We start from the raw sequence: 11,402 nt of genomic DNA on the forward strand, positions 1-11,402 counted from the left end.
CAATCCTGAAGGTTTCAACTGCTAAGGGCATTAGACACACCCTAGCCTTCAGTACTCCTGCTTTTTCTAAGTATCATGTGTCATTAACCTTGGCAGAGAGATCGATTCCTGATAAACTTGGCATGGAGAATATTTTGCAAAGGAGAAATATAAAATAAATTGTGAACTTTATTATACAAACAAGCTTTATGACTAACAACCATCAGCACTCATGGAGGCCTATGTCCTGCTGGCTCTGGTTCATGGATGAGGGTGGGGTGGCAGATGGGAATGTGTCACTGTGTATCTTCCACAGTAGTTATACAAGACTTGGCAAATAAGACCTAAAGAATAACAACAGAGTTGTTTACATGCCTTTTCATTAATAGCATTACTTGTCTGTATATTCCATATCTATTATTGGCTCAATAAACTCTAAGTTTAAAACAGTAATTTTATGTAACAATTTAGCACAGTTTTGTGAAGAGATACATCACCTTTTTTTTTTTTTTGGTTAGTTAATTTTCATGGTTATATATATAAACTAGTCAATATTTTAGGTTTTTAGCTAGCTACAGTAACAGTTAGGTAGCTGAGAGAGTGCGAGAGATGAATGGTAGTATTCAGTTCATTTTCTACTCTTTATTCAGTCCAGAAAACCATGTCATAAGATGATGCTCCCCAAACTTTCCAATCTCTAATCTTTCTCATTGTTGTGACTAGTTTTGATGTCAAATAAATAAGAATCACTCCAGATTTTCCTAACTATGGGCAGGACCTATAGATGCATTCTTGGAAAAAAAAAAAGACATGGCAGAAGGAAGGACATGCTTTCTCTTGTTAACTTTGTTTTACTCTTCTTGCATAGGTAATTTACTATGTTTTTCTTACTGACTTTTCATTCATTGGTGTCTATCTAGAATTTCTAGGCTTCCATTATGGAAGTATCAGTGGTCTTCAGGAAAACTCTCAGGTATTTGGTGCCAGATTGGGGCTGCTGAGATAACATATAACTACCTGGTCTAGGTGGGATTTAGCTATTATTTGTGCTTTAAGTTAGACTGACCATATATTGTATATATTGTTTACTCTATATGTTCATCTGTCTATTTCTGTTCATCTAAGGAACTCTAGTATACTTATAGGCATGGCTAGAGACTTGGCTTTTTTCTGATTATGTCAAGTTGGCAACGAATATAAATCAGATGAGTGTTCATGAATTCGCCTCCATCACCCTTTGCCATTCTCTTGTGTCAACCATGAAGTTTTTTTCTTCTTCTTCCCACAAAACAAGCACATGAGTGACCATAGCATTCAAAGATATGCTTTGGAAACTTTAGGTTACCTCCTATTTCTACCAGAACTCTGTACATTTTTTAAATTCTCAGTCATCATCATTATTCATGGCAATGTATACATTCCTTACTCCATTAGGCCTATTGTGAGCTTGGGCTAAAATTAAAATGATTTTTTTTTTATTTTAAAGGAATTATTCTGATCTGACGTGTTGTGTGTTGAGCAAAGACAAAAGACTTGGTTATTTATTTCTGACATGTGTTGTCTAGTTATATGTAAGGTTAGCTAAGTTTCCAGGAATCCACTAGTTGTTATGTTTTTTACCCTATGTATAATAGAATATGTATAGAATATATACTAAAGGAGGCAGAGATCTTCCTGGTTGCTTCCACCACGGAGAGCTCATAAGCAACACCCCACGAGCAAACTTGAGCCTCAGGACCACAGGTAAGACCCACTTACTGCTGCAAGCGACCTGACTGGTGGCCTTGGGACACACAGAGGCAAAATTCCTCTAGGACCGGACATTTCTGGTTTTTAGCGGGAGCCCCAATCTTGCGCTCCCTGCCTCCAGCTCACGGCTCCCAAGCCCCGAGGGAGAGAGAGCACACCGCCTGGACATGTGGGCACTCCTGAGACTACATAGCAGAAGAGACCATCAACACTGCCCACCCCTGGCCACATCCCTGTCCCAAGAGGAAACTGTATACGGCCTCTGGGTTCCCTTGGATAAGGGCACAGCAGCAGCAGGTCCCCTGCATCTGAGAAACCGCCTGAACCTGATGGGACAGACCAGAAAAACACTTCTTTGCACCCAAACCCCTGGGAGGGAGAGCTAAACCTTCAGAGAAGCAGACACGCCTGGGATACCAGAAGAGACTGCACTCTACACACATTACTGATTCCAGAGGAAAACACCAAACGCCATCTGGAACCCTTGTGCACGGAAGCTCCCGGAAAGGGTGGCACAGATCTTCCAGATAGCTGCTGACACGGAGAGCTCATAAGAAACACCCCACGAGCAAACTTGAGCCTCAGAACCACAGGTAAGACAAACCTTCCAGCTCCAAGCTACCTGCCTGGTGAACTCAAGACACAGGCCCACAGGAACAGCTGAAGACCTGTAGGTAGGAAAAAACTACACGCCTGAAAGCAGAACACTCTTGCCCATAACTGGCTGAAAGAAAACAGGAAAACAGGTCTACAACACTCCTGACACACAGGCTTATAGGACAGTCTACCACAGTCAGAAATAGCAGAAAAAAGTAACACTAGAGATGATCTGATGGCTAGAGGCAAACGAAGGAAACCAAGCAAGAGAAACCAAGACTACATGGCATCATGAGAGCCCAATTCTCACACCAAAGCAAACACAGAATATCCAAACACACCAAAAAAGCAAGATCTAGTTTCAAAATCATATCTGATCATGATGCTTGAGGACTTCAAGAAAGACATGAAGAACTTCCTTAGAGAAACACAGGAAAACATAAATTAACAGGTAGAAGCCTACAGAGAGGAATCACAAAAATCCCTGAAAGAATTCCAGGAAAACACAATCAAACAATTGAAGGAATTAAAAATAGAAATAGAACCAATCAAGAAAGAACACATGGAAACAACCCTGGATATAGAATACCAGAGGAAGAGACAAGGAGACATAAATACAAGCATCACCAGCAGCATACAAGAGATAAAAGAGAGAATCTCAGGAGCAGAAATTCCATAGAAATCATCGACTCAACAGTCAAAGATAATGTAAAGCAGAAAAAGCTACTGGCCCAAAACATACAGGAAATCCAGGACTCAATGAGAAGATCAAACCTAAGGATAATAAGTATAGAAGAGAGTGAAGACTCCCAGCTCAGAGGACCAGTAAATATCTTCAACAAAATCATAGAAGAAAACTTCCCTAACCTAAAAAAAGAGATACCCATAGGCATACAAGAAGCTTACAGAACTCCACATAGATTGGACCAGAAAAGAAACACCTCCCGACACATTATAGTCAAAACACCAAACACACAAAATAAAGAAAGAATATTAAAAGCAGTAAGGGAAAAAGGTCAAGTAACATATAAAGGCAGACCTATCAGAATCACACCAGACTTTTCGCCATAGACTATGAAAGCCAAAAGATCCTGGACAGATGTCATACAGACCCTAAGAGAACACAAATGCCAGCCCAAGTTACTGTATCCTGCAAAACTCTCAATTAACATAGATGGAGAAACCAAGATATTTCATGACAAAACCAAATTTACAGAATACCTTTCTACAAATCCAGCACTACAAAGGATAATAAAAGGTAGAGCCCAACTTAGGAGGCAAGCTATACCCTAGAAAAAGCAAGAAACTAATCATCTTGGCAACAAAACAAAGAGAATGAAAGCACACAAACATAACCTCACATCCAAATATGAATATAACAGGAAGCAATAATCACTATTCCTTAATATCTCTCAACATCCATGGCCTCAGCTCCCCAATAAAAAGACATAGATTAACAAACTGGATACGCAACGAGGACCCTTCATTCTGCTGCCTACAGGAAACACACCTCAGAGACAAAGACAGACACTACCTCAGAGTGAAAGGCTGGAAAACAACTTTCCAAGCAAATGGTCGGAAGAAGCAAGCTGGAGTAGCCATTCTAATATCAAATAAAATCAATTTTCAACTAAAAGTCATCAAAAAACATAAGGAAGGACACTTCATATTCATCAAAGGAAAAATCCACCAAGATGAACTCTCAATCCTAAATATCTATGCCCCAAATACAAGGGCACCTACATACATAAAAGAAACCTTGCTAAAGCTCAAAACACACATTGCACCTCACAAAATAATAGTAGGAGACTTGAACACCCCACTCTCATCAATGGACAGATCATGGAAACAGAAATTGTACAGAGACATAGACAGACTAAGAGAAGTCATGAGCCAAATGGATTGAACAGATATTTATAGCACATTCTATCCTAAAGAAAAAGGATATACCTTCTTCTCAGCTCCTCATGGTACTTTCTCCGAAATGGACGATATAATTGGTCAAAAAATGGCCCTCAACATGTACAGAAAAATATAAATAATCCCATGTGTGCTATCACACCACCACGGCCTAAAGCTGGTCTTCAGTAACAATAAGGGAAGAACGCCCACATATACGTGGAAGTTGAATAATGCTCTACTCAACGATAACCTGGTCAAGGAAGAAATAAAGAAAGAAATTAAAGACTTCTTAGAATTTAATGAAAATGAAGGTACAACATACCCAAACTTATGGGACACAATGAAAGCTGTGCTAAGAGGAAAACTCATAGCTCTGAGTGCTTGCAGAAAGAAACAGGAGAGAGCATATGTCACCAGCTTGACAGAACACCTAAAAGCTCTAGAACAAAAAGAAGCAAATACACCCAGGAGGAGTAGAAGACAGGAAATAATCAAACTCAGAGCTGAAATCAGCCAAGTCGAAACAAAAAGGACCATAGAAAGAATCAACAGAACCAAAAATTGGTTCTTTCAGAAAATCAACAAGATGGATAAACCCTAAGTCAGACTAACAAGAGGACACAGAGAGTGTGTCCAAATTAACAAAATCAGAAATGAAAAGGGAGACATTGAAAGGAAAATTATACAGATTTAAGGTTTTAAAAAATAAAATTAAAAGAATAAGTTTCAACATCCGGGAACCTAGGGCTAAATACTGTGAAAAGCAAGTCCAGGCAGCCCCTCCCTGCCGCTAGGACTAACAGACCATAAAGATAAAGAAAAGGAATGCAGGAACCAGCCCGAGTTATCAGGACTGGCCCAAACCATCTGGCAGAAAGGCACCTCCCCCAGCTTACTCAGAGTCACACCTTAACCAGATGTCCTTCAAACCCTGATACGCGCCTATCTTCCAAAATACTGTATGCTCCAGTCAACACGTACTCTCCTGCTATGCTGTAATCTCACTGCCATGTTTAAATGAGCCAATCACTTATAGCCACGCCAGAAATTAGCCAATTGTGTGTAACCGCCCCAAACCCCCCTAGCCTTCCCTATATAAACCCCTGACTTTTGAGCTTCAGGGTCGACTCCCCTGTCTCCTGCGTGAGATACGCGTCGGCCCGGAGCTCTGTTATTATTAAGCGGCCTCTTGCTTTTACATCAAGATGGGTCTCTCATGTTTCCTGGAGCGCACCAACCCAAGACTTGAGCGAGGTTCTTTCAATTTGGGGGCTCATCCAGGATTGGTGCGTAGCCCCTGGGGACCCGAAGACCCCTTGGAGGTACGTTGGTGTGAGTGCTGAATGTAAAATTGCGGTCGCTATGTGTGTGTGTGTGTGTGTGTGTGTGTGTGTATGTGCGTGTCTCAGTACCAGTCTGTGTTGAGGGAGTGGATGTGGAATCCCACCCCGTGTTGAGGGAGTAGATGTGGAATCCCACCTCGTGTTGAGGGAGTGGATGTAGAATCCCACTCCGTGTTGAGGGAGCGGACATGGAATCCCACTCTGTGCAGCTGCTTCTGCATTTCGAGCCTTGGAAGACGTTCCACGGGCAGAGAACAGTCAGGAGAGCCCGACAGTGGGCAGTCAGGAGGACCTGACTGTGGTTTTCTGGAACCAAGGAGACGGAGGGCTCCTTTTGCCCAGGCGGGAGTTGATGCGGAATCCCACCCCATCTGAGGTAGCGTTTGGCCGGCTGTATAAGTCCCAACGTAGGTGAGCGTGTCTTAACGTTTTGGTGGTTTTAGTCTCTGTCTTCGTGTTGTCCCTGTACTTGTTCTTTATTATGGGTCAGACTGTGACAACCCCTCTGTCTTTGACTCAAGACCACTGGACGGACGTTAGGGCGAGAGGATGGAACCTATCAGTGGTAGTTAAAAAACAACCTTGGCTGACTTATTGTTCCTCGGAATGGCCCACGTTTGGTGTTGGATGGCCATCCGTGGGGACTTTTGATTTACTAACCATCAGGGCCGTGAAGGCTATTGTTTTTCAGGAAGAAGCGGGGTCTCACCCGGACCAGCAGTCATACATTGTAGTGTGGGAGGACTTGGCACGATCCCCACCCCCGTGGGTCCGTCCATTCCTCCCACCCCTCCGCCCCGGCACTAAGATCCTGACGGTCCGGGAAGATGATGAGAAGGAGAAAACAAAACCGGAACCTAAGAAAGAGAGCAGGCATAGCCTGCTGCCTGCGCATCCCCCTAAGATCTACCCCGAGATTGAAGAGCCTCCTGAATGGCCTGATTCCCCACAGCCCCCTCCATACCCTCAGGCTCCCCAGCCCTCGGCTGCTCCCATGGCTCTGCCCTTTGCCCCTCCTATGGCTCAAGGAATTGGGAAAGGAGGGGCTTCAGCTGGAACGAGAAGCCGTCGAGGAGCCTTCCCGGAAGGACCAGGAGATTAGACCGTAGCACTCCCTCTCAGAGCAGTCGGGGCTCCCCCTACTGACCAAAACGATTTACAGCTATTACAGTGTTGGCCTTTTTCCTCCTCCGATCTTTATAACTGGAAGACTAACCACCCTTCTTTCTCTGAGAACCCCAGAGGGCTCATGAGCCTAATTGAGTCACTGATGTATTCCCATCAGCCGACGTGGGACGACTGCCAACAACTCCTACAAAACCTCTTCATCACCGAGGAGAAGGAGAGGATTCTCCTCGAAGCTCGGAAAAATGTCCGAGACGAGACTTGGCGACCAGTCCAGACCCTGGTCGAGATATAGGAAGGATTCCCACTGACCCGACCCCATTGGGATTATAACACGGCACAAGGTAGGGAATGACTGTCCAATTATCGCCGGGCTCTGGTGGCGGGTCTCAGAGGTGCTGCACGTCGGCCCACCAATCTGGCTAAGGTAAGGGAGGTCATGCAAGGGGCAACAGAACCCCCTTCAGTTTTTCTAGAGAGGCTTATGGAGGCATATAGGAGATATACCCCGTTTGCCCCTACGTCTGAGGGACAACGGGCTTCAGTGATTATGGCTTTTATTGGACAGTCAGCCCCCGACATTAGAAAGAAGTTACAACGGATCGAGGGGCTACAGGACTACACAATAAGAGATGTGGTGAGAGAGGCAGAGAAAGTGTATCATAAGAGAGAGACAGAGGAAGAGAAGTTAGAGAGAGAGAGAAGAGAAAAGAGAGAAGACGAAGATAGAAGGGATCAGAGACAAGAGAAAGTTTTGACTAGGATTCTGGCCACAGTAGGAGAGAGAGAAAGGAGAGACGGGACTAGACAGCTAGGGAACCTGGGAGACGGAAGAAGGCAGGGGTCAAGGAGGCCCAGAGGAGATCGTCCGCGTCTAGAAAGAAATCAGTGTGCAATCTGCAAAGATACTGGTCACTGGGCACGTGAATGCCCCAAGAAGAAACAGGAGGTAAAAGTATTGTCCCTAGGAGATGATGAAGACTAGGGGAGACGGGGCTCGGTCCCCCTCCCCGAGCCTAGGGTAACTTTAGACGTGGAGGGGACTCCTATACATTTTCTGGTCGACACGGGCGCTGAGTTCTCTGTTCTGCAGACGCCCTTGGGAAAATTAAAAAGGGGTGAAAAGAGTGTAGTGATCGGAGGCCACTGTGCAAAAATCATACCCATGGAATACCTCCCGGACAGTGGATCTAGGACGGAACAGAGTGACACATTCATTCCTAGTCATACCGGAGTGTCCTATGCCCCTGCTAGGGAGAGACTTGCTGACCAAATTAAAGGCACACATAACTTTTGCCTCTCATCAACCAGAGGTATCCTGGGGAATAGGAGAGACTCGGGCCCTAACACTATCTCTACAATTAGGAGAATACCGGCTCTACCAAAATAAACCGAGACTTCCCGAGCGAATCCAAGACTGGCTTAATCGATTCCCTGGAGCATGGGCCAAGACAGGGGGGTATGGGAATGGCAAAACAAGTTCCCCCAGTGGTAATTGAGCTTAAGTCTGGAGCCACCCCCATTGGGGTCCGACAATACCCCATGAGTAGGGAAGCTAGAGAGGGCATACGCCCTCACATTACCAGACTCATTCAACAAGGAATTCTGGTTCCATGCAAGTCTCCATGGAACAGGAACACCCCCCTTCTCCCCGTAAAAAAGCCAGGGACCAATGACTATTGCCCAGTGCAAGATCTTAGAGAAGTTAATAAGCGGGTCCAGGACATCCATACTACAGTGCCAAACCCCTACAACTTACTCAGCATGCTACGACCTGAGCGGATATGGTATACTGTCTTAGATCTCAAAGATGCTTTCTTTTGTCTGAGATTACATCCCAACAGCCAACCCTTGTTCGCCTTTGAATGGCGCGACCCCGAGAGTGGACAAGTCGGACAGCTTACATGGACGCGGCTGCCCCAAGAATTCAAAAACTCACCCACGTTGTTCGATGAGGCTCTGCACCGAGACTTGGCCTCTTTTCGGGCCAAAAGTACACAGGTAACTCTCTTGCAGTACGTTGATGACCTTCTACCGGTCGCGGAAACTCACAAAGATTGTGAAATTGGGACTCAAAACCTCCTGGTTGAGCTAAGCAAACTGGGATACCGGATCTCCGCCAAAAAGGCACAGTTATGCCAACAGGAGGTAACTTACTTGGGATATACCCTAAGAGATAGACAGAGATGGCTCACGGAGGCCAGAAAGCAGATGGTGATGCAGATTCCAACCCCGACCACATCGCGCCAGGTGAGAGAATTCCTGGGCACTGCGGGGTTCTGTAGACTGTGGATCCTAGGGTTTGCGACTATGGCAGCCCCCCTATACCCCTTAACTAAAGAAAAAGGAGAGTTCCCCTGGACTAAAGACCATCAATTGGCCTTTGAAACTCTCAAGAAGGCGCTGCTGCAGGCCCCGGCACTAGCCCTACCAAATCTAAGTAAATCTTTTATCCTATATATTGATGAGAGAAATGGCATGGCCAGAGGAGTCCTAACCCAGGCCTTGGGGCCTTGGAAATGACCGGTGGCCTACCTATCAAAGAAATTGGACCCTGTGGCTAGTGGGTGGCCTTCCTGTTTACGAGCCATAGCAGCAACAGCTATACTGGTCAAAGACGCTGACAAGCTGACTATGGGACAGAGTGTTATGATAGTGGCTCCACACTCGCTTGAGAGCATTATCCGACAGCCACCAGACTGCTGGATGACCAACGCCCGGATGACTCACTACCAGAGTATTGCTGACTGAACGAGTGAACTTCGCCCCCCCGGCTATCCTCAATCCTGCTACCCTGTTACCTGAGGCTGGTGAAGCCCCTATACACAAATGTGAGGAAGTGTTGGCAGAAGAAACTGAAGTCCGGTCAGACCTCACAGACCAACCATGGCCAGGGGCAATGACTTGGTACACCGACGGAAGCAGCTTCGTGGTAGAAGGTAAGAGGAGGGCCGGGGCAGTGGTGGTGGATGGAAAGGCTGTCATATGGGCCAGCAGTCTGCCTGAGGGCACATCAGCCTAAAGAGCGGAGCTTATTGCATTGATCCAGGCCCTAAAGCTGGCAAAAGGAAAGACTATTAATATTTACACAGACAGCCGGTATGCCTTTGCTACAGCGCATATCCATGGGGCAATATACCAGCAGCGTGGACTCTTAACATCTGCTGGAAAAGACATTAAAAATAAAGAAGAGATCCTTAGCCTGCTAGAGGCTGTTCACTTGCCCCATAAAGTGGCAATAATACATTGCCCAGGACACCAAAAAGGGACCGGACCCATAGAAAAAGGAAATCAAATGGCAGACCAGGAGGCAAAGAAGGCAGCTCAGGGACCTATGACTTTGACAATAAAAACTAAATTTCAACCAGAGACCAAAGAGACTGACAAAAGGACTCTCAAAGAAGAAGAGGGGCAAGAATATTTGGCTGATATACATCGCCTTACCCATCTGGGGGCTAAAAAGTTAATAGAATTGGTTAAAAGGTCCCCTTACTATATTCCTGGATTAAAGAAGGCTGCCGAAAATCTGGTCAAAAACTGCCGTGCCTGTGCGTTTACTAATGATGGATCCAACAGGCTCCTAGAAGGAAGCCGTTTGAGAGGAGATAGACCCGGAACCTATTGGGAAACTAATTTTACGGAAGTAAAGCGTGCCCGGTATGGAATAAATATCTACTAGTTTTTATAGACACTTTTACAGGCTGGGTTGAAGCATTCCCTACCAAAAACGAGACTGCCAACGTGGTGACCAAGAAGATACTGGAAGAAATCCTACCCCGTTTTGGGGTACCCAAGGTAATCGGGTCAGACAATGGGCCTGCTTTTGTCTCCCAGGTAAGTCAGGGAGTGGCCAGGCAACTGGGGACCAATTGGAAATTACACTGTGCATATAGACCCCAGAGTTCAGGACAGGTAGAGAGAATGAATATAACATTAAAAGAGACCTTGACAAAATTAGCCTTAGAGACCGGCGGAAATGATTGGACAGTCCTTCTCCCTTATGCGTTATTTAGGGTTCGAAATTCCCCGGGCCTTTTTGGTTTGACCCCTTTTGAATTGATGTTTGGAGCCCCTCCACCCATTTATATGTCTATAACAGATAAAATCAGCCCTGACATCTCTTTCTCTCCCTCTTCCAACCTCTTGATTCGGCTCAAATCCTTAGAGACAGTAAGAAAAGAGATATGGACACAATTAAGAGAAACCTATATTGCTGGTGATACACAGGCATTGCACCAGTTTGAAGTGGGAGACGTCGTCTTAGTGAGGAGACATCGAACAGGAAACTTGGAGCCGAGGTGGAAAGGACCATATCTGGTACTGCTGACGACGCCCACCGCGGTCAAAGTTGAAGGAATTCCCACCTGGGTCCACGCGTCTCACGTTAAGAGAGCACCCCCTGAAGCTGATCCAGATAGATGGACGCTGAAAAAGACTACTAATCCTCTTAAGTTACGCCTGTGTCGTAGGGGTGACCTTTCACCAGAGACTTCAATCTGCCCAAGGAAGGTCTTTAACTGTGCTTGATTTTCAGATGAGAAGAAGGATGCTTTCTCCATGGATGTTTTTATGTCTTACAGTTGTAAGTGCCTCCCCGTATCAAATCTTTAATTTTACCTGGGTTATTACTAACCAAGCGGGGGACATTGCAAATTCCTCCTCCATAGTCTCTGCCACCACGCCTTGGCCTAATTTAGAAGTAGACCT

The 11,402-nt window shown here is 45.5% G+C and overlaps 1 protein-coding gene across 1 annotated transcript; it reads left to right on the plus strand.

Annotated features, from left to right (window-relative positions):
• Positions 1–6,051: 6,051 nt before the first annotated feature.
• LOC134484987 (uncharacterized) lies at positions 6,052–10,589 on the plus strand. The gene is given in 6 exon segments (XM_063280807.1): positions 6,052–7,836; positions 7,838–8,149; positions 8,151–9,433; positions 9,435–10,354; positions 10,357–10,449; positions 10,452–10,589. Coding segments are annotated over 6 exon segments (4,530 nt in total). The 3' UTR covers position 10,589.
• The last annotated feature ends 813 nt before the right edge of the window (positions 10,590–11,402 follow it).

The sequence above is a fragment of the Rattus norvegicus genome, chromosome 1 (genome assembly GCF_036323735.1).
Source record: "Rattus norvegicus strain BN/NHsdMcwi chromosome 1, GRCr8, whole genome shotgun sequence".
In the NCBI taxonomy this organism is placed as follows: Eukaryota; Metazoa; Chordata; class Mammalia; order Rodentia; family Muridae; genus Rattus; species Rattus norvegicus.